General features: G+C 44.3%; 1 protein-coding gene across 1 annotated transcript in view; it reads left to right on the top strand.

Annotated features, from left to right (window-relative positions):
• Nucleotides 1-24,607, top strand: part of CNTNAP2 (contactin associated protein 2) — a 2,014,778-nt gene that overhangs the window by 1,978,200 nt on the left and 11,971 nt on the right. Inside the window, exons 22-23 of the mRNA XM_084857751.1 lie at nucleotides 157-387; nucleotides 22,517-22,585. Of these exons, the coding sequence (XP_084713877.1) occupies nucleotides 157-387; nucleotides 22,517-22,585 (300 nt within the window). The remainder of the gene's footprint in view (nucleotides 1-156; nucleotides 388-22,516; nucleotides 22,586-24,607) is intronic.

Genomic DNA, 24,607 nt, shown 5'->3' with positions numbered 1-24,607 from the left:
GGACAGAAGCTATATCTCACCTGGTACAACAATAGAAAAGTCTACAGTGTGCCTAATTTTCCGAAAACAGGAATTGAAAACACTCCATGACAATGCTGCTTGTTTCAGCTTCAGAATCTCTATTGAACAGCATGTTCTTTCTCTCCCCTCATGTAGAACTTGGAAAGATTGATCAAGAGATCCATAAATATAATACACCGGGATTCTCTGGCTGCCTGTCCCGAGTGCAGTTCAACCAGATTGCCCCACTCAAGGCAGCCTTGAAACTGACCAACAACTCCTCTCACATCTACGTAGAAGGAGTACTTGTGGCATCCAACTGCGGAGCAAATCCACAAACTATCCCACCGATGTCTTCTGCAACAGACCCTTGGCATTCCGATTCTGGTAAGGCGGGGACTGGCTATGGACAGCAGCGCTCATTCTTCCATTGTCTCTAAAGGTTATTACTCCTGCATTTATGTTTCAGATGTTAACTTTGGGCGCTAAGCAGTGGCATTTTTATCTCCTGGTTGTCTTGTATGCATTTATTCTTGTTTTACTTGTTTTAATTCTTGTAAACGTGATGAATGCAAGTTTAGAAAATCGACTCAGGGTTTTGGTGTTAGCATTGACAGTTGTAGTATTTTTTATCATTCCAAACCCTGGAAATTATAAAAATGGCATATTTCCATTTCCTGTCAAATTCTCTGCTAGTGTTGGGGCCAGACTGGATAAGGGAACTTCTGGACTCCCAACCATGTGCTTCACTTATCGCTCTTAATATGAGGGGTGGGGGACACTTACAGGTAAGAATGGAAGATGCTTGATATGGACTGCAGAGGAGGTCATTTTAAAGCTGGGATGGGCAACTTCTGCACTTTAGGGGCTCCGTGACTCCACCAGGGGCTGCCATTGAAATGTTCTGCTTCAAAACAAGGTGCACGCTCCCCTGTACGCTCCCCTGTACGCTCCCCTGTACGCTCCCCTGTACTTTCTTTTGAAGGAAAATCACCACTTTTTTGCTGCCACCACCACCATGGGGGCAAATTTGGCAGTGGGATGGGGGGCACAAAAAAGGCGGGTGGAGGGCTGCATGTGGCTGTTGTCTGCATATTGCCCCCCCCCGTTCTAAAGGGATTTTCCTCCAGCCATACTCGGATCTCCTGTGAGTACTTCACCCCCACCCCCAATTCCCTATTATCTCATCAATGTGGGGTTGAGAACACACATTTGCTAAGACACATCTAATTTGGCCTCTAAAATGCTGCTTCTGTGCCCTCACTAGTACTCTGCTGCTTTTCCAAACTGTTATTGAAAAGTGTTATCTCATTTAGCTTGCTGTTACTCATTTCATAACTATCTTTCCCTGTTGCCATGGCAACTTTTCACACTGCTGATGGAGCAGTAGGACTCAACTAGTCCCTCTTCCGCTCTGAACAGCTGAAAGCAAATCAGTTGCCTTCCTTCAGAATGCCAGTTACCTCACATGCTTCTGTAGGAGAAGCAAGCTTGTTGTAATTTAAAATATAGCCATTTGCTGGTAGAAATTTTGGGCAAGTATTGTCGTTTATTAAATAATATTTATTTAGCATTTGGACCTCAATTCTTGTTGGATTCAAAGCAGTCAGGGAATTTCCCCCCAAAATCATTCACCAATTGTTAGGCACAAAACCGCAGAGGTTTCAAGGACACACAAATGGAAATGGCAGATGGAGCCCTGAATACCTGCTTTTTTGTTTGACTTTTTATTTAAAGCAATTTATGCTCTCCTTAACCCCTTGGTCTGCCTTCTGGGCTGTAAGAATATGCAAGCTTTGGAGTTAGATATGCCACCCCAGGAAAAATGAGAAGATATCTAAATACGTAAGGTGCAAAACTACCTAATATTGCCTCCCACATTGAGAGACACCTAATCCCAACTTACATGATTCAAGCAACCACCAGGAATTTAGAAGTATCGCATGTTGAAATGTTTAGCCATGTTCAACAAACATGACTTGGGGGGAGGGGGCAGAGCCTCCAGGCCTAATTGGGCCCATGGAGACACCCAATCCAGCGTGTGCAGCCGCTTGGGGTTCCTCCAGACTCCTCGGAGGGCATCCCCTCATGGGCCAGCAACGGAACCCCCACTGTTATCTCTGATCTTAGATTAGAGATAGCAGTGGGGGATGAGGGGTGGTGGGCGCTGGGACTCACCCAGGCCAGGGAAAGTGGCCACTCTCCTTGCACATAGGTGAGTTCCCTTCTCCTTTGCACACCCTACCTCCTTCTGCCATTATGGGAAGGAACTGAGGTACATGAAGTGACTGTGTCCCTGTCAGGCCCAATAAATCAGGTAGCATTGGCAAAAGGCTATCGGCATGTTGCTTTGTTCAAGAGAAAGTCCCAAAGCGAGAGGTCATGCAGAGTCACAGTCGGAGCCCAAAGTCCAGCAATACATTCCCAGACAAAGTCTTAACAGTACAGGGTTCAAGGCAGACAAGAGTCCGTGATTCACAATATCGAGGCAAGAAAGCATGTTGGACATTTAAGACATTGTTCTCAGCAAAGGCACTTCAGCTTGTACACCAGCTTAAATACAGGAGAGGGGTGCTGAAGCTCTCCTTCTGATGATCTCTCCTGACAGGGGAATCTGGCCTGTAAACAAACAGTACATGTGAGGAGGCATCTGTGTCCTACCCTTTTCACTTGGCACCATAACCTGGGTGACACCTGTGAAGCCCCCTCCCCTGCAGAGTCCTCCTCCTGCTTGGGTCCCACAGAATATTTCTCAGGTTGTAAATCAGAGCTCTGATTCAAGGTCATATCTTGAAGCTGTGGCTGATAGGGAGTATCACCCTCCTTTGGCCTGCAGTCAGATGGGAAGCCAAGCAGAGCCAGGCTCTCAGGTCCTGAGCTACCCATGACTAGATGGGGTTCTAAATCATTCTGCTCTAAGTCTGAATCTGATTCTGATTCCAAAACTGTATTGCTCACAGTGGCACTGGATCTAGGCCTGATAGTCAACTTTGCTCCTCCATCACATGAAGGTAGGGTAGAGTGAGCTAGTCTCCATCCGATGAGTAACAGGGGCTAATCTAGCTCAGCTTCATTGTGCATGGGGCTTCCCTAAATAGGAAAGCCTGTGCACAGCGAAGCCTGATCCCTGGCCCAAGCACCAGGTGGGAGATCCATCCAGCACTTGGGCCAGGGAGCAAATGATGACATGTGGCATGGCCACCTGTCGTCATACAGCCTGTGGAGAGCTGGGTGGGTGTGGTAACCCCCCCCCAAAGTAGTTCTGCGCCCCTGTCTTAGGGTGAAGACAGATGTAATAGTCATGTATTGTTGACCTCACCCGTTTTGCCTTTCGCCCCACCCACCACTGGAATGTGTGTCAGGTTTCCTGATCCCCCCAGCGCACATGGTCAGGCATTCTGACACCAGACACCCAAATCGGTGAGATTTCATTATTGCAGGAAATCCCACGGCAAAAGCGCAATGGTTACACTCTTCAGAAATCATATAGCTGATGGTCAGTAGCTATAGGCTGTATGTAATTCCAGAACAGTCCAAAGCTAAACACTACTAGGTTGACTGAGATCCTCATCAACGTGGTTTCCCCGTTGCCATCTCCATGGTTCTGAACACAAAGGAAGGGGCTTCGAATTCTTGGCATACCTAACCCAGGCAATCCTTACATGGGGTTCCAAACCCCAAACAAGGAATGGGAATGATTCCTGGAATGACCCTTCAGGCAATCAAGGGAATAAATCCTTGAAAATGCAGCCCCTGGGAGCCTCGTTGAATGGGATTTGGCCCTTGGGCTGAAAGAAGTTCCCCACCCCTGGTGTAGACAATACTGAGGTAGGTGTTCAGACTAATGTTCTGACTTGGTCTAAGGCAGCTTCTTATGTTCCTATCTCACACTTCCTCCAATATAGTAGAAGGGCAGCTGTATTGAATGTTGGTAATACGCAAATGTAATTAATTGATTTAAAAGCAAGAGATGAATCAAATAAAATTATTTTATTCATGGATGACCCTATTTTCCCCCCAATGAATAAATGAGAGCAAGTGCTATCTCTGGCTCAGCTTTAGCAGCTCTGTTCTTTGATTCCCAAGCAACTTAATGACGTTGCTTGAATTTCCCATAAATCTTCCCTAATGGAAAGGAGGTTTAAAAAATACACACACACCCTTCAATCTTGCCTGGTTCTTGACACCCCTCTGCACATCTTTTCTCCTCCTACCCAACTTAATTACAATCTATACTCCACCTCTGATACTTCATCAGAAGCTACAGACAGTTGATATGCAACTACCTGCCAAAGCCATACATTTTCGTGGCACTCCCTGAGAGACCCCTGCCTTTCAAGCTGTTATGTATCGCCCTGAGTAGAATTTTAATGTGGTAGAACAGGAAAAAGATAAGCAAATTCCAAAACAAAGAAAGACGCTGCTCTTCAGTAGAAAGACAGCCTTTATGTGAAAGGAGATTGCTAGAAATCTTGTATTCATGGAGTTATCAGGAACAATTTTAGAAGGGGGCAAGTAGATATTTTAATAATCATATTTGTAGTGCCTCTCTATTTCTCTCCTTGCCCCCTCCCTTACATCTTACTTCCTCTCCCTAGGCTAAAACCAGTGTAGGGAAAGAGAGGAAAAAACCCATTGTCCCTAGTTCTGCAGATTCAAGCCTTTTCCTTCTTAGTTTTAAATTCATTTTGTTTCTCTGTGTGGCCCCCCTAAATATGTATGTATTTTAATATACGCATAGGTAACCAAAATATATAGGTTCCTAAAGAGAGAGTACTGTTTATATTAAAAGCAAAGGTAGGTTTTGCTGTTAAGTTGCCATTAACTGGCAGAGATTGTATTTGTCCCCAAAAATGTTATTTACTGTGGTTCAAGTCTCCATTGTAAGCACGCACGACCATAGCCTGTGTTGCTTCCATTATTCTGTGGAGCTCCTAGCACATTGCTTATGCAAAATAAACATTAAATACTGCTAGTAGTTGTGGAAAAATTCTGATTGCAATACAAATTTTAATGACTGTATTCAACCATATACTTTACTCTCACAATATTTAAACTTAAATTTTACTAAAGATACTACTAATAGTTGTAATATATTCACATTGATATACAAACTGAACAGTTTGCAATATTGTTGTGTGTTTGCTGTCTGATTAATGTGAATAGGTCTATCGCTATGGATTTGCCTTTGAGTAAAGCATGTTAATGATCCATAATGGTCAGCTGATATCTCTTGATGGGGAGATAATTCTTGGCAATCTCTCTTGGTATTTTGAATGTGAATGCTATTGGAGCTTGAAAAATGATGTCTCACCCCAGCTCTGTGTGTGTGTGTGTGTGAGAGAGAGAGAGAGAGAGAGAGAGAGAGAATAAAAGCAGTTTTGGAATAGAAACGAAGTCTGAAAAATATTTCCTTATCTGTCCCTCTAATTCCATATTAGACATTTTGTTTTCAGAGGAGGGGCTGTAGTTCAGTGGTAGAGCACATGCTTTGCATGCAGAAGGTTCCAGGTTTGATCCCCAGCATCTCCAGGTAGGCCTAGGAAAGAATCCTGCCTGAAACCCTGGAGAGCCGCTGCCAGTCAGTGTCAACAATACTGGACCTGACTCAATGGTCTGACTCAGAATGAGTCAGTTCCCTGTGTCCTTAAATGCTCATCAAGGATTCTCATTACTAGGACCCCCATTTTGTGATAGAGGTTGTGATCATACGCCATGCAGCACAATGCTATACGTGTTTGCTCAGACGTACGTATGACTGTGTTCAGTGGGGCTTACTCTTTAGTAAGCATGCTTAGGATTGAAGCCTTAATACTTTTAATGGGATATTGGAAAGCATTTGAACTGTGGATAAAATGACTAATAGTAGCAGTCTCTGTTCTTCATATCATATCCACTTGCAACCATTACAGAATTTACAGAAACCAGTACAAGCACATGTGAATGGACGGATGAGGTGGTGTGGTGGAAATGGATTCACACATACCTCTTACCTCATGCATCCATCTCTCTCTCATACACGTGCACACGCACACACCTCACAAAAGAGACATCCTGATTCTGTAGGAATCGGCATTTTTCCTGTACAAACCAGCATTTTTGCTCAGCTCTCCCCGCCTGGGCAGGAAGGGAGCTGCCCCCACCCCATCCAGGCAGGGATGCCTTTTGTGAAAGCACCGATCCAGTTTGACCTATGCTATCAAAGCACTCAGCTCTTCCCACCCAGGCAGGACTTGAAGGGATGAAGATGCCAGAGATGCTACAGGCTGCATGTAAGCTGTTCTCCACCTCTGTTTTAAGGTAGAGGTTTCCACACCTCTGTTTAAGATGTACGATTCTGGGACATAACAAATGAATGCAGCAAACACATGTTTGCAGACACGTACATCACACAGGTAGAATTGCCAAGGGTACACAGTTGACTACTTGCAACCCCTTTTTTTATTTGTTCATTTTGATTTTTTACAAGCCCTCCCCCCAATAATAAAAGTATAGCACAATAATCAGGTTAAGTATACTGAACAGAAATAGAACTACATCAGTATATCCGTCTACCCAACTGTCAGTGAGCGTATGTTATCATAAGTAACCTATGTTGTTCTATGTTGTGTCCCTTCCCCCCCCCCGCCAGCCTTTGCTCTGTGTCACTTTTGAAAGCATCCCTCGAAAGAGGCATAGACCATTGGTAGACATAGATTTGAAAACTCTCTGTTCATGTAAGAAATAAAAGGGAGTCAAGTTTCTGCAGATAAACATTTTGTGTTACCCCTCTGTTTTGATGCTTTGATGTGTCAGTCTCTCTGACAATGCTATTTTCCATACACTTCGTAACCAGCCATCTATGGTGTATCCTGCAGTTGTTTTCCGGTGCTGGGTGATCTTTTGTCTAGCAGCTATTAACAGAAATTGCAGGAGGCCTTCATGAAGAAGATATTTATGATATTTATCAAAAATAGAAGTGCTGTTAATGGGCTTAGTTGTACAGATTGGTGGGTTATATTTGAAGGAGTTTCAAATATGGCCTTCCAAAAAGTCTGAACATGTGAACAATTCCAATGCATATGGAGTAATGATCTTCTGACAATGCAGTCCCTCCCGCACATTGGAGAAATATTTGTATTTATGTAGTGGAGTTTAACTGGGCTTAAGTGCCATCTATATATATGCTTTAGTTGTGTTTCCCTTATTGTTGCTGAAGTGGTTTTTAATGGTTGCTTACTCCACATGGCATTCCATTGTGTTTCTTTTATACTGGACCCAATGTCAGTCTCCTACACTGCCCTAAGGCCTCCTGTTGTTCCACATGCATGTGCTAGTAACAAATTGATGAATGCAGCAACCCATGCCCTTAAAGATTTCCTTTAGACTGCAGACATTCATTTTCAAAGATAGTTAATGCTCTAGTTCCCTAATTTTTACGAATCAGTTTAGAAGCAAAGCATTGCATTTGAAGAATATGGATCCTGAGAATCTGTGGATCCTATAAGACTTCTTTTATCCTCCCTGTTGAAATAAATTTACCTCTGACTGCCAGGTCTCTTATTCTAATGATTCCATTCTCTATTCACAGTCTGAATTGTAAATATCTATTTAGATTAGGGAACCAATCTGTCTGAATTAAAGATCCTGGAGGAACCAAGTTCTTACTCCAAATTTTTAAAGTGGTTTTCAGGAAGGCATTTTGAGGCTTTGCTAATGGGGCTGTCTGCACATAATGACAAGCCATTGGTTTAAAACGGATGAGTTACCAGGGACACACATGTGTGTTGCCTGCAGTGCTCCCACATCTTCCACGTTAATCTACAACCCACAATTGGCTCAGCAATCATGGGATGCTGAGCCGATCATGAATTGCTGAGTAAAAGCGCAAGAGGCAGGCTGCGGCAGGCAGCGCACCTGCTCTCTCCCACTCATGCACAACAAACATCAGTTTTTAAACTGATGGGTTGCCGCTATGTGTGAACCAAGTCATAGGTCCCATCTACACAGAGATGCTTTCCAGTGTGATTCCATTTAAAAGCAGATTTTCAAGAAATCAAATTAGCTCCTTCTGCAGCACACAGAGCCAGTGAAGTGGTGTATACATTGACAAAAACCTGCTTTCATGGGTCAAATGGCACCTGAAACTGCATTAGTTCAGAGTTGGGTGGGCGGAGTCCCGCGACTAGAATGGAACATCATCAACTGCATAGGTGTAGTGCAGTGAATGAGTGGAGGCTTGCTCCCCACTCCTCTCTCTGCTCTAGTGCTTAGTGAAACGCAATGGAAGGCAATGAGTTACTCATGAGTGGAAATGTTTAGCCCATTCATCTCTTTGTGTCCACCCTTTCTTGGAGGAAGTAAGGGTCACTTGGGGGTGATCACCTTTTAAAGTCATTAAAATTCTCTGCACCTTCGCTGGTCTGGATGAGCGAAGATTTAAACCAACAAGCAAAGGAATTCCCCTGACCCCTCTCTCCACCATACTTGATAAAGTGCAATTGAAGGCAATGAGTTGCTTCTGAGTAGACATGCTTAGCCCTCTCCTCGTGTCCACCCTTCATCATGGCAGCTTTCCCTTCCGCCAATCAGTGCTGCTGCCCCAGCCCACGCCAAACCCAGTTGAGGTCACACAGACTCCCAAACCATACTGAAGCCACCACAGTTGGAAAAATCTATCTCAAAACAAGTTTGCAAAAAAGTGGGTTTTATGGCATTAAAAGATGTGCTTGCTGCGGAGGGGGTATGCGTCATGTGCCATTATTGTTGGGGAGCCGCAGTAGAGCCGGAGTAAATCCCCCATGTAGATGAGGCCAAAATCTTTTTTTTTTTTTATTGGGAAGAAATATTGACACACCGTGAGTAACTGATTCTGGTGGTAGTTCCATTGATATGGAAGAGCAGGTTGTTATGAATTAATAATATTACTGGCTTGACTTGGAATGAACCATAATACATCTTGAGATTAGGAAAGCCAAATCCCCCTTCTGTCTGCAGGTCCTTACTGAGTGCTCACTTGGTGGCCAGCCTGGATTTGCCCTGCATCAGATGTGAAATGAAACTCAAGTGGGTCCTCTTTCTGCATTCTTCCGTCCTTTGTGAAAGCAAATGGATGCTCTCAAGCTGCAGTTGTCAGCAGTTCTTGCTCACAGAAGTGTACCCAAAGGGCACTCCATTTGAAGAAAACTGTCATGCTTTCCACCTGTACACCTGTGTGTAAATGGAGCTATGCTCAATGAGAGAAGGGAGCCACTGCCCCTCTACATACGTCTTATAAACTGAAATGAAATAGAAGACTGGGCATGGAAATAGATTCATGTGCACAGGCTTCCCATAAAAGCATTTTTCCTGCTCCCAAAGTAGTTTTACAGACAGGTGATCCATTGAGTCCATTACGGATGACCGTATAACTTTACACTCAGGGCTTGGTGAGTGCTCAGCTTTACTGTTCTTTCGGGAACACTGGCAGATTTTATATTCCCCATTAATTACGAAGGGCACTTGCTTTGCTTTGCTTTAACAGGTGAAATGTAACCCTGCTCATAAAACTTTCATGGAGCCAATAACTTAAGCAGGCAGAGCCAATGGCCATCTTTCTCTGGGGTCAAGCTAGGGAAGCAGTGAGGGCTGTCGCTGTCAAAAAATGTAACAGAAGCGTAAGAACAGTGAAAAGAACAAATGAACAATACACTATAAATTTTGGAAACGTTGATGGACAAGCATGGCTAGGCATGAGCAGCTACTGTGTGGTGGCTTGGTGCCAAGGCAGTAACTATTGCAAATCTATGGGGCCAGCCCCATTAGGAATATTTCATGCCCCTTCTTTAAATGTTCCTCTCCCAATTTTCAAAAATTAAGACCTTAGCCGTTTCCCCTAGGTAGATGTAGGGGGGACATGCAGGCAATATCCTACCCAGTTGCTTAGCCAGATGTAAGCATGTTCCCACCTTCTGATTGATTGGCAGGGGTCTTCAATCTTTTTCAGCTGGTAGGCTCACTTGGAATTTTGAGTGTATGTTCTGGGCGCTCTTATAAAATGGTTGTGATTGTCCATTCACAAAATGGCTGCCACGGTGTGTGTGTGGGGTGGTGGTGGGAAAAGACCCATTTCCCATGAGGCAAACAGGTGAGGCTAAAAACAGAAATAACTTGCCCAAGAACAAGGGCCAGCACAAGACCTCCCACCGCAGCTAACACCCATTTCACAGATGAGGGACAAGTAACTTGGCCAAACAACTGAATACGAAGCAGTGGTGGGATCTGAGCCACAAATGCCAAATCTCATATTTCCCTTACAAAGCACAACAAAATACTCTATTTCACAGAAGGCAAACTGGTGATGCTTAGAGAAACACACAGATAAGCACACACAAAACACACTCAAACACAACCAAATAGGCCAAGTGTGTGTGTGTGTGTATTTTACACACATGCACACACAATCCAGGCAAAACACACACATACCAAACAAACTAACTAAAAAAGGTACCCCCACACAAATACAGCACAGACAAAACATCCCCCTTGCTCCCCACCACCCCTTTAGCCCCCTAGGATACTCACTCCCCAGCTTACATTTTCTTTTTTCTGGAAAAAAAAATTTTGAGCACGCTTCAAAACAAAGCACTGGGCTGCAGATATCTGCCATTTTATTTTCTAAGAATGCCTCCGAGGCCCACATGGAGCCCAGAGGCATTCTTGAAAACAACGGTAGCACCCGTACTGGAGGGAGGCATTTCACTTTGCAGCATGCCAGCCTCCTAGTCCATCTCTTTAAATTGCAAACAAATCTTTACAAGTTTTCAAATACCAGGGGAGGCAGGAACCTTATGGGCTCCCAGGGAGGAGTCTGTGGGCACATTGCTGCATGCTCAGGCACTGGGATGACTGCCAAGCACTATGCACCTCTGGTTTGCTTTTTGTTCTTTAAAATCTCAGGTCTGAACTGAAAGTTGAAAAAAAACGATTTTGCCTGATACAGTGTTATATGGACTGCGTATATATAATATGTAAAAATATATATGTAATATGTAAAAAATATTTTACCTGAGATAGTATTATAGTCTTATGAGGTCAGGGCATAAGACTGCTTGGAGGAGCATTCACTTGGGAAGGGCAAACTATCCATTCAAATCAGTTTAAGGGCAGGAGTTTTTGCATGGCCAGTAGGAATGTCCGGGAGGAGCAAATGTAGTCATGGCTATTACACAATGAACATGAACTGATTATCTACTGCTAAGCTTGTGGTCATAGTTGTTCCCATTCAAGAGTACAGTATCACTGCTCTGACACATGGTAAGCGGGGGCAGGGGTTACAGTCCTGCCGAGAGGAGGGTGGTAGTAACTAATGACTAGTCTACAATATTAAATGATCAAGCGCTAATGTTTTGTTGCTAGTTCTTCTAAAAGCAAGCTGTGACTGTTTTCATGCCGTGTTTTATTTATTAGATTTACATACTGCCCAACTGACAAGTGCCCTCGGGGCAGTTGACAGTCATAAAACCAAGTAACAGCGAAGTAACAAACAACAAGAAAAGTATCAAAATAATACAATATAAAATGTTGTAAAAATATAAAAACATTAAAAACATTGAGTCAGCAATAAAGTTAGTAATCAAGCAACAAATTAAAGATTAAATGTCTACTTAAAATCTTCAACCTGGCTTCAAATTTGGTTTGGTTTCAAATTTATGGCAGTACCCTGAAGCAGATCTTAAAATCTGGTGCATCAGAACAGGGATTAGTTTTTGTTTCATCTGTTGCACATTGTAGAATATTATTAACCCTCTGGCATAGCCTTCCCCATCCTGATGCCCTTCAGGTATGTTGGACTGCAATTCCCATGATTCCCAGTCAGTCATGCTGGCTGGGAATGGTGGGAGTTGCAGTTCAACTCATCATGGAGGGCCCCGGGTTGGAGCAGGCTGCTTCTGGGAATAACAACAATGAGAACTGGGGTTTGAACCTGGATGCCCAGGTCTTGGCGGTGGCCAGGAGTGTGTTTGCACAGCTGAGGCTATTGTGCCAACTGAGCCCGTTCCTAGAGAGGTTTGGTCTGGCCATGGTCACGCATGCCTTAGTTACATCTCATTTGGACTACTTTAATGTGCTCTACATGGTGCAGCCTTTGAAACCTGTTCAGAAACTTTAGCTGGTCCAGAATGCTGTAGCCAAACTGTTGACTGGGGCTAGTTACAAGGAGCATACAACTCCCTTGTTACAACAGCTTCACTGGCTACTGGTCTGTTTCCAGATAGAATTCAAAGTGCTGGTTATGACCTATAAAGGTACCTGAAAGACTGCCTTTTCCCATATGACCCTGGCTAGTTCTTAAGATCTTCAGAAGATGGCCCTTCTTTTGAGACCGCCATCTTCAAATGTGCATTTGGTGGAGACCCGGGAGAGGGCCTTTTCTGTGGCTGCTCCCCGACTGGAACTCCCTTCCAAGGGAAGCTAGGTTTGCTCCCTCTCTGATGTCATTCCACTGGCACGCAAATACCACTTTATTCAAGCAGGCCTTTGGTGTGTAAGTGGGTCAATTGGGTTAGGTGATGTTTTTAATTCTTAATTCTTATTTTTTGTAATTGTTATGTTTTTATTGTATTTTAATGTATTGTTTTAATTAATTTTGTGTAATCCATCTTGAGTGCCATTTTTTGATAGAAAGGCAGTGTACAAATAAAATAAAATAAATAAATACACTGAAAAAGCACTGCAATATAATATAGTTAGTTTTGGATTGAAGGGAGATGAATATTGCTATATGTTGCAATTAGGGATGTACGAAAGTCACTTACCGTTCCGCAGATTCATTCGTGGCGGCGGGGAGGTGCTCCGTCCCTCCCCCCAGAATCCTTGACAGGGGGGAGGCGCTCCGGTTGCCCCCCCCCCCAGAATCCTGTCCGGTCGGCTCCACTCCACAGCGATTCCGCGGAGCCACCAGCCACCCCCGCCTGCAGCCAGACATCTGGCCACTCGGCAGCAGGGATGCAAATGGTGGCGGCCATAGCCGCCGCCACTTGCGTCTCCGTAGTGAGCCGTGATAGGCTACGTAAGTATTTACGTAGCCTATCACAGCAGGCTTTAAAAAAAAAAGCGTACGCAAATGGCGGCAGCTATGGCGGCCACCATTTGCCTTCTGTATTTTTCACCGTTTTAGCCTACGTAAATATTTACGTAGGCTATTACGGCGAAATAAAGGGGAACACAAATGATGTAGCCACCGCCATTTGCGTACGCTTTTTTTTTTAAGCCTGCCGTGATAGGCTACGTAAATACTTACGTAGCCTATCACGGCCTCCGCAGGGACGCAAAAGGCATCCCTGCGTTAGCTGTGATAGGCTACATATGCATTTACGTAGCCTATCAGGGCCGTGAAGAAGAAGTGAATGGCGGCCGCAGGGCAGCCGCCATTCGCAAGTCGGCGCCGACGGGAGCAGCTAAGTGCTCCGTTTCGCGCAACTTTCGTGGGTTGGGGGGGCAGGGGCTTCGTCCCGCCCGACTTTTGTGGGTTGGGGGAGGCGGAGGCTTCATTCCACAGTGGACTTCGGGGGGCCGAATGCACTTGCATTCGGCCTCACGGAGATCCGTCGTGGAATTCTCTGACATCCCTAGTTGCAATACAGTGTTGAGTGCTGTCCCTGCTTACTCTTCAATCCTTTGAAAAAGGAGATTGCAACTGGGGATAGCCTCCCTAGCATCTCAACTAGTAATAAATATTAAAACTTGAGTTTATATATCTATGCCTTTGTTGTATTCATAAATCGTAAAGTTTCAGAGCACAACATAATGCACTAGTCAACAGCATGCTGTTTTACATTCGAATGAATTCATCATTTTACTGGGGATGTATCTTCTGCCAAACTATTATTTATTACCATGCAGTGTGCATTCTGCCATTACAAACCTACATGTGAAAAGTGATTTATTTTCACTAAGAAAAATTTGCTGTCTTTTAAAAGGCGCTGAGCCATCTTTCTTCTCTGATTCATTGTTGTTTTAAAGTCGGAAAACATTTATCTATGCTTTAGCAGTGTTTGTTTCTGTTAAGTAAAGACAATCGAGTAAAGAGAGTCAAAGGAAATTAAGCAATACCATTTATATTGGAGGCATTTCTGATACCTCAGCTTTTGCAATCCTAGGTATGCTGACTAGGGAGCAGAAGCGTAGCCATGGCCCCATATTAAGCCACCTTATCTTCCGCCAGCAGCCAATGGGGCTGCTTTTGTGGTAGGAGTGGGCTGGCTGCAGAAACAGCCTGGTCTCAGCCCTGCATGTCCTGAGTGGTGGCACTGAGTGAGTGGCAGCCAATGAGACTGCTAAAATGTGGCCCAGGCATCTTCCCAGTTCGCAAGATTGGCAGACGGTTAACAAGCCACAGTGGCTTATTAAGTACGCTGCGTGCGCCGGTCACATACCAGGGACATTTGTATAATTACCCTTGGCAGCACAGCTTGTCGTGTCATGCGAACCTAGCCAGGGTGGCTTGTTGCCGTGGGTAACAAGCCACCCAGAACCCATCTCTGAGTATGTCTGCTCAGACATAAGATGCTATTGCAGTGGGTGATTGTTAACTTTATTTCTGTTTACGTTCTGTTATTGCATGATGTATTAAGTTATTAGTTTGTTATTAAGTTATGTTGTTTGTAATGGCTATTAGTCAAATACAATAAAATTATCTGATCTGATATATTCAGACATAAGCAGAACTTAACTACTCCACAGCATATTGGAGTATATGCTGAACTACAAATAGCATCCAAATACCTCTGCATGTCTATTCAGACTTAAGCGTGAGGTCTACTCACAAGTAAGCAGGGCAAGATTCTGCATGTTTACTCACAAGGAAGGACAGAATCATTCAGCTTTCTCCCTAAGCTCCGCCCCATCTCCTGTCAAGGAAAAGCTCTTATCTCTGATCAGCTGTTTATCAGAGATAAGAGCTTTTCCCTGCTGCAAACTGACAAAGCCTGCCTTTATGTCTGCACAGCAGGGGAAAACTTCAATCAGCTGCTAATTAGAAATAAGAGCTTTCCCATGCTGGAAGAGGGGGTGAGACCTGGGGAAGAAGCTGATGGACTAAATGAGGAAAACTGCCCCCCCCCCAGACCGTATGCAGCCTGTGGGCTGGAGGTTCCCCATCCCTGGTTTATACTGTCTGGGTGATGCAATCTGGATAGAAGTTGAAGCATCAGTGTATAAAAATTGTTGTGGACATTGGCTTATCATAGATCTTTAAAAAGAACCTACCAGTTTGCTGTAGTTCATTGGCCTTAGACCTTGGGAGACCTGGGTTCACATTTCTGATGAGCCATGACATTTGTTGGACAGGCCTGGCCCAGTCACTGTCTCCATCAGCTTAACCTACTTCACAAGGTTATTGTTAGCATCAAATGGGATAACCTCCAAGGGATGGATGCCATCCTGATGGGATATCACCCTGATCTCCTTGGAAGAAAGGCCTGATTCAAACATAGCAATAAAGAAGTGGCTAGGCAAGAAGGGTAATAGAAATATTAAAGCAAATAATGACGAGCAGTATGAGCCAAGTAATTAAGTCAAGAAGCTGTTATAATTAAGATGGCAGTTGGAGAAAGTAATGAAACCCGGCAGCCAGAGCATAATGCGCTTGTCTAGAAGGCAAGGCTTCTTATCACCGAACAAAGAACAGGGGGAATAATGGGTATTAGTTTCCCCAGCCTCTCCCCCTGCAATGCTACAAATATGATTCCAAATAAGCCGATCTTATCTGCAACAAGCTTCGGTGAGAAGTTTAATAAATTCCCATGTTTTGTTAGCTGCATCAACCCAAGGATTGGTCAAACATGTAACATCCGTCAAATGGAGCAAAAAGAGACAAGGGTCAGTAGTCAAGGAAGGAAGAGATAAGGGAGAGATGCATTCCAACAACATATGTTCCATTTTTATGTTTCACTTTGAACAGCTTTTGCTGGAGATTTTACTCTATTTAAAGAAACAGTTATATTTGATGCCCCATGTTTGTCATTCTGCACTATTGCTCTGGCTAGTTTTCTCATTTCCAGAACAATAGATCAGATTCTCCTTGCCACTTTTGTGTGGCTGTGATTTCAATAAGGTGAATCCTGGCAACGCCATGTGAAAACGTGCAGTGAGATGTGTTCTTACAGAATTTGGAGCATGTGATCTGGGCCAGGGATGGGCAACTGATGGCCTGTAGCCTAGATACAGTCAGTTTCTTCAGGGTATTTTTTTCTGACCCCTACCAGTTTTTAATTCAGATATGGTCAAACATTTGCCCAGTTTCATTTGCCCAGTTTTCAAGTAGTGAATAATGAAGGTATTCCACATGTCAATGTTACATCTCTCTCTTTGATTCCATATGTAACATATGTGTAATATGTAAATGTACATATTTGTCTGTAGTTCAGTGCCTAAGGGCACAATCCTATGCATGTTTAGACAGATAAAATTCCGACAACTCCCAGTATTCCCAGCCAGCATGGTTGGCTGGGAAATACTGGGAGCTGCAGGATTTTTATCTGTCTAAACATGCATAGGATTGCACCCTAAGTGTATTTGCTCCATAACTGTCAAGTTGTTACTGTTAGATGGTGGTAACATAGTTTCTTTTAAAAATGTTTTTGTAGTGCAGAGCTTTCCAAACTGTGTGCCGCGACATGTTAGTGTGTCGGCGGCAGTGTGTAGGTGTGTCGCGCGAAATGCAGAAAATTGTGTGGAAGGGCACTGCGGAGCTCCCTTACTTGCGTTTGCTTCCCTTGGCCCCTCCCCAGGAACTTCCTAAAGCAGCTAATAGCAGCTAAGGCTTAGGTGCTTTAACATTAGCTGCTTTAGGATCATGTGGTATCTTCACGTAGGACGCACGTGATTGGCGGTGTTGGAGCGGTACGGCGAGGAGTGTGGTAACGCTGGCTGCACGAGGAGTGTGGAGAATTCGAAGTTAGCGGAGCAATTAGTTGAGCAATTTGCAATCAGCTCGGGTGAGAGGCTTCCCCACATCCTCAGTGCGGCTGCAGGGCAGCGGGGGAGAACAACGGCCCGCTGGACGCCCCCAGAGCAGGGAGGGCTGTGCCGGGAAGGCAAGGAGCTTCGAGCCTGCGCTCCCCGGAAAGGTAGAGGTGCGGGGCGAAGAGAGGGGAAGGGAGGTGCTGCCCTGGGAGCAGACCTCGGCCAACGCCAGTGCAGAGAAGTGGCAGCGTGCCCTTCGCAGACTTCTGTACCATGCTGCCGCGCGGCCAGGCCAGAGTAACACGCAGGTGGAAACGCTGCCTGGGACTGCACCGAGCGGGCTGTCCACCATCTTGGCCAGTCGAAACCGAGCTCAGTGGAGGCCAGAAGCCTCAGAATCAGTGTGCTCCCAATCACCCGGGCGAGCGCAGCTGCAGGCTGTCACCCAGTCAACCCACCTGCTGCTGGCTGAAGGGAGGCCACCCTCCCAAACCCAATGTGACAACCAGCAAGCCACCCACCATGTGGCACTTATGATTTTATTTCTGCCATTTATTTTCAACGATGGCAAAGTTAAAGACACTGAAACATGGAAGCTTAAAAATGCTTGATGACGAAATGCTAGTGTCTTTATCTAAAATTCCACCAAATATTGAAAAGCTATGTTCATCCCATCAACCTCATACATCCCATTAAAATGGTAAGTAGTTATTGGTGTTATTCAACATTTTAAATTCTTGCACATATTTACATACTGTTACTCATAAATGACAACAATGTATGTTGTTATCTTACAAATCATATATTTTTAAAAATATAAATGAAAGGTTTTCATGAGATATGTTGTATCCCCATACATTTCATTATTACAATTTATGTATGTGTCCGTATCTCTTATAACGGGTTAGTTTAACCTCTGGTTTGCTAGTAAAACTGAATTACCGTGTCACGAAATGATGCATGTCTAAAAAGTGTGTCACCAACATGAAAAGTTTGGAAAGCTCTGTTGTAGTGTTTCAACATTTTTTACTGTTGAAGTTGTCATCTGTCAAAAAGGGCAGGATATAATTTTGAACAATACAAATCAAATAACATTCAAACAAAACCTAAGAAAGTAGTTTTAAAAAGGAAAGGGGAATATGTTGTATAAATTAGAGAGACAACTTGTACCAAACTACCACCTATGATGCATAAGTTTCAAGAAAAGCTGACCAAGGACCAGTCTATGCAAGCTTTTTATCCTCTTATGTCTGGCTTATATGTGGGGCACACAACACACTTCCCAACCCATTGTCCCGTTGCTATTTCTCCCTCAATCTTCTCTTTCTTCTCAAACTACTTTTATGATGATTTTTTGTAGTGTCTGCAGTTTCTGTGCACTACGAATACATGTGTATTCCAATCTAGTGGTACTATAATTGTTATCAGTGGGAGTGGCCCACCTGTTTTGCAACATTTTCTCCACCTTTTTTCTCCTCCCATGGTAAGAACTACATTTTTTTCTCCTCCTTCTTTTGTTCCCTCCTTTTTTCTTGCACTGATTTCCACAAGATTTTGTGGGCAGGAAATCAGCTATTGTTTGGTATGTGAATATTTTTTCACTATGCACCTATACAGCTGCACAGCAGTGATTAACCACTGACCTTATTTTAAACCTCCATTCCTGTGCAGCAGTGAAGATGCACATGCAGTTAGCAGAGTAAATAAAAATTTAAAAAAACGGAAAGGTCAGAATGCCCTCCCATTTCTCCTGCAATTGCAACACTACACTGTGGCTTGTGGTATGTGCTCATGCTATAAACACAAATGATAAAATCTATGTGACCATTCAAACTCCTCCTCCTTCTCCCTCAATTACAGCACTATGCATTTGTGTTTCGTGCTTGATCGTATTATAAACACATTTGATATTGTGCTGTATTTGTTACTGTGTGCCCCCAAAGCAGTAACTGGATTGTGAAAAAATAGTGGTACAGTGGTACCTTGCAAATGAAATGAGCTCTAGTGTGGATTCTCCCCAAATGTTCTTGTTGTCCTTGTGCTCAGTACATCGCCATTCTAAATAAAGACAGGGAGTGCAATCATTAATCCTCTGTATGGAAGGCAACAACTTCTCCTTCCAATGTGGAAGCAGCATCCTTTTGGCTGACCCCCAGGTGAGCAATTTTTACTCCACAAACAATTCCATCACATCTGGCCAAGCACCCATCCTAGACATTTTGCTGAGCCCAAATGATATCTCTTCCCTACCCTTACCCTGCTAGGGCCGACCACTCACTACACCATTCAGACACCAGTTCTTGTCTTGCCCCCTGGTCCCATATGGTCCCACATGACGCAAGCCACTTCATCTGCTGCATGACACAGCCGGTGAAATAGCATTTTCCCTTATCCCATCAGATTTAAGATATGCTACTGAGCATGGTCAAATGCAGTGGATACTACATTGGATACTACAAAATGAAACCTAGTTCCTTTTTTCTGCTCACGTGTCCTATAAGAGTTCCTTATTCTATGCAAAAGGTGAACAAGACAAAACTAAATTCTGTAAAAGAGGATCAGCGTCTGTTCCATGTGTTATTTAGCAGCCAAGTAAGTCTGAATACTGACAGGGAAAAACTACAGTTGTGTTTATTAAGGAAATCACAGTGTTGTGAAAGACTTGCAGAGCTGGTAAGAAAGAAATCTGCTCAGTCTCTCCTTTAGTGGTCAGTGCCTTTATGCCGCCCTCATTGCTAATGGAAATGTTATCTTTATCCCCAAAGAGCAACTAGAGTTAGGTGATGTCATGCATGTGATTGGACTGATTGGATTCATCTGAGGAAAGGGGAAGGAGGCTTTTTACTGCCCCATTTCAAGACTGTGTTGTAGCTGAGGCTGTGTCTGCACTTGGGGGCTTAATTGTCCAGAGGCCAGGGCCACACATCACACTTGGCAAGGGGCCTACAGGTGAAGCCAAACACACAAAGGATCACTTTTCAGCAGCACCTCTGTTCCTACTGATGGTCCGCTTCCTTCTTTCTCCATCTGTAAAGGTCTACTCACTACCCAAGTGTATCCTGGTTATTTCAGGCTATGTCTGCGGCAGCTGTTTTTCTTATGCTTTGCATCTGAACATACCGCGAATGGCTGCAGGGCTATTTATTCAATTTCATTTTTTTTCGTTCTTTTTTTAGTATGAAAACTTGTACCTCATTGAACAGGTATTTTCATCATGATGCAATATTTCTGTGTTGTTGTTGACTAACATGCCCCATATCTTAGCTACTGCCATGCTGCTCCTCTCATATCAGATTTTTTTTTTCTTTTTGGTTTAAAACCCTGGGCTGGATCCAGACTTAGTCACAGTTAGAGCAGAGCAGATCTACACATTGTGTCATATCACTACAATCCCATCACAGTAACACTATATCCCTCTTGCACATTTATACCTCGTAGGACACACAATGACATTTGTTGCAGCACTTCGGATAATGTGGAATAAAAAGCAGGAAATAACACTACAACAGCGGTGTATCGAATGTGTGATGTGCCTCAACTGTTATCAGTGAACTTCAATACCACAAGTCTAGCCCCATTTAAATCAATGGGACTTTAGCTGGTCATGTCATAAGTCCCATTTATTTAATTAGTCTACCCCAAGTAAGACCGCATCTGGATCCAACCGAGTCTGAATTTGCATATTTCTACCAATTCGCTAGCCTCACTAATAGTCACCTCATATCATTTATTTTTGTGGGGGTTTTCCACATTGCAATACCAGCGAAACTCTAGAGAGAGAGGTTCTGTCTCTTACACAACGTCTTTGCATTCTTGCAACATTATCGAGGTGTGTATGGATATATTTGCATACAGAGAGAAAGGGACAATGTACTCTTGAGTTGCGCAGATCCACTGGAAAAAATAGCTGTAGGTGGCCTGCTTTCTTTTGCGGGACTCTTTCAAACTGCAGCATGCTGTTCTGATGTTCGTGCTCCTGGCAGCATAGGAAAGGGAGCCCCCTGCTGTCACAATGCGGGTGTTACCAGGAGCAATCAGTGTATTGTTTATGAATAGATGCAGCTGCCTTACAGTCAGAACGTTTGGGTCAGCCCAAGACGTTTTGCTGCCTGAAGCAAAGGACAAGACGGAGCGTCTCCCCCCATGGAATGGGGGGGGGGAAGCCAACCAGACTGGCAGTTGAATCTTACTTCAACACTGGAGATGGGACAGTGTCCTGCGTCACACCTGAGGGCAACAGGGTAGCTTAGAAGGTATAGCACAGGCTGAATAGCACACTGTCAGTGGCTGCACAGCACATAGGTCTGTCCTCCAAACAGTGACACTGCTCCACACCCCGCAGCATCTGCCACCTGAGGCGGCTACCACTCTGCCCCATGGTAGGGCTGGCCCTGCAGATCGTTAGATTGTCTAGCCCAGTATGGTCCATACCAGGGGATGGGTACTGAGTTGGGGTGGGGGCCAAGCCCTCCATCGGCCAGATGACATAACAGGACACGGCCACACCTAGTTACATCATCGTTGCCCCAACACGAAGTGCCAGTTGAAGCTCCAGCTGCTGCTTCATGTTGGAGCTGCTTCACCCACACTACATCCTTCCTGATGGAGGAAGGTGCTGTGCAGGTGAAGCACTTAGCCAATTGGGAGGGTGAGTGATGTGCTATGGGGAATCCCACTGTTATCTCCAATTATGGATCAGAAATAACAGGGATTCCTCTCCCCACCCCCTCCGCAAGCCTTTGGGAGCCTCTAGGAGGCTTGGGAGGGGAATCCCCCTGTTATCTCCAATCAATTCCCAAGCTTTGCCCCTTTCCCAAGCCCCTGGTAGATTCCTGGGGGCAAGGCTTGGGCAGGGCCTGCAGGGAGAGCCAAAGCCTCTGTGGGGAGGATGGAGAACATCCACGGGCTGGATTAGGACTGCAGGCTGGAGGTCCCCTGCCCTAGTCTATAGTGACTGGCAGTACCTCTCTGAGGACTCCGATAGAGGTCTTTCCTGGCCTTGCTGTCTGAGTTCCTTTTAACTGGAGATGCCTACCATTATGGCTTCCATAGAACCATGGCCCCTCCCCAAAAGCTGTGTTGGCCTGGAGTCAAACACAAGGCTTCCACATGGCAGCTGAGAGCTCTAGACTGGGGGCATGGGGTGGTTAAGATAATGGCTTGTCTCAGACCCCCATTGAGCATATGGCTGAACTGAGATTTTAGTCTGGGGTTTCCTAGTTCATAGACTTTTAACGGCTATGTTCCTCTGGCTCCTTATGCTATCTTGCCAGTTTGTTACTAGCAGTGTGGTAGGACATTAAAACTAGATAAAACTTTAATATTTCTCTAATATAATATTTAATATTATAAAGATACTAGTATGTCTATTTAACCATGCCTCTGGAATTTGCTTCTTTAGTTCTGATTTGAGGCCAAGGATATGTGTATGTTGACCGTGGACAGTACAAGTGTTGGCTTAAAAAAATAAAAATATATATGTTGGCTTAAAAAAATGAAAGCACCAATATTTCTAAGGGTGCCAAATGAGGGACTAACTATCTAAAGCTTACATTATAACTAGACTTCTATGCTTTTTTTTGTGCAACAGGTGCTGATCTCCCGTACAATGGTCAAGTAATAGGAGGTGGCGTTAATAGGAATTCAGCAATTATTGGAGGTAAGAAAGCTGCATGTACCTCCTTTTGGAGGTGGCCTTATGTTTATTTCCTTACAAAACATGATGATCTTTGTTTAATACAGGATTTGATATAAGTTTTTGATGTTCAAGGCTATGCCAGCAAAGAGGATAGGCTTTTCATATATACATATGTATATGTATACTGATGTTTTCATTAAACCCTTTTGGATAGAATGCATGCTAAAAATTGAAATAAATACAATTACTAATGAACTAGTAAATGTCAGAATTAAAGCTATCAATGGCTAATAGTTATGATGTCTATATTATTACCTCCGGTATTGGAGGCAGTATGTATACCAGTTGCTGGGGAACACAAGCAGTAAAAGTGCTCTTGCAGTCATGTCCTATTTGTGGACTTCCCATGGGCAGCTGGTTGGCCACTGTGGGAACGGAATGCTAGACTATTTTTATTTATTTAAAGTATTTCTTGACTGCCTTTCAGGGCAGATGCCCTCACAAGGCGGCTTACAGCAATAAAATACATAAAGCAGTTAAAATATTAAAAGTGATAAAAACAACAATAACACTAACGACAATGTTAAAACCAGTAAGAGCAACAATAGCAGTCATATTAAGAGAAGGCCAAGGTAAACTAATATGTTTTCAAGGTCTTCTTAAAAGCCTGCAATGACAGAGCATGGCAGACCTCCAATGGCAGCTTGTTCCAAAGGTGTGGGGCCACTGCAGAGAAGGCCCTCACATGTGTGATCACCCTCCTGACTGTTCTCACAGGTGGGCAAATGAGAAGGGCCTCTTTCTGATCTTAAAGTGCGGGCTGGCTGATATGGGTGAAGGCGGTCCTTCAAGTAACTTGGTCCCAAACTGTTTTAGGCTTTAAAGCTCAAAACCAGCACTTTGAATTGCACTTGGAAACACACCGGTAACCAGTGCAGCTGGCACAGTATAGACATTATGTGATCAAATTGCCTCGCCCCCACCAATATTCAGGTGGCTGCATTCTCCACAAGCTGGAGTTTCCAAACCGTCTTCAAAGTACATGTGCAGCTCCATGTATAGCACATTACAGTAGACCAGCCTGGATGTTACTAGTGCATGGATAACTGAGGCAAGGTCCATCCTCTCCAGATAGGGCCACAGTTGGCAGCTTTTACCTAAGCTGGTAAAAAGCACTCTTGGACACTGCAGCCACCAGGGCTTCCCCAGTTAGCTCAGAATCCAGGAGGATTCCCAGACTGTGCACTTGGTCTTTCAGGGGGAGTGCAACCCCATCTAAGACCAGTTGTAAACCTCCATCCGAAGTAGTTGGTTTCCCAACGCACAGTACCTCCATCTTGTCTGGATTAAGGTTCAGCTTGTTCATCCTTATCCATCCCAAAACAGCCTCCAGACACTGGTTCAAGAGTTCCACAGCCTCCCTGGGATGTGCAGATGGGAACAAGAGGTAGAGCTCAGTATCATCCTCACACTAATGATATTTAAGCCCAAACCTCCTGATGACTTCCCCCAGCGGTTTCATGTAGATATTAAAAAGCATGGGGAACAAGATAGAACCTTGCGGCAACCCACAGGCTAATGGCCATGGGGTGGAACCGAAGTCCCCCAGCACCATCTGCTGAGACTACTCCTCCAGAAAGGACCAGAACCACTTGTAAACTGTGCCTCCCTAGCCCAATCGAGATAAACGATTCAGAAGGATACCATGGTCAATGGTATCAAAAGCCGCTGAGAGGTCCAGAAGAACCAACAGGGTTGTACTCCCCCCATCCATTCCCCGGCGTAAGCCATTAACCAGGGTGACCAAGGTTGTTTCCATCCCATAACCAGGCCTGAAACCTGATTGGAATGGAGTAATCAGTTTAGTCCAAAAGTAATCAGTTTAATCCAAAACGACTTGGAGTTGTGAGGCCACCACATGCTCCAGCACCAGACTAGATGGACAAGGAGATTGCAGAGAAGCCGAATTAATTCTTTTCATCCATCTTCACTGCAGAAGATATAGGACAGATGCCTGTGCCTTGATGTTTTCAGGAAGGGAGT

Source organism: Heloderma suspectum, chromosome 5 (genome assembly GCF_057233095.1).
Source record: "Heloderma suspectum isolate Gila_16-S chromosome 5, 16-S_ref, whole genome shotgun sequence".
In the NCBI taxonomy this organism is placed as follows: Eukaryota; Metazoa; Chordata; class Lepidosauria; order Squamata; family Helodermatidae; genus Heloderma; species Heloderma suspectum.
The sequence above is the reverse complement of the archived record's forward strand: the minus strand, read 5'-3'. Positions and strand labels throughout refer to the sequence as shown.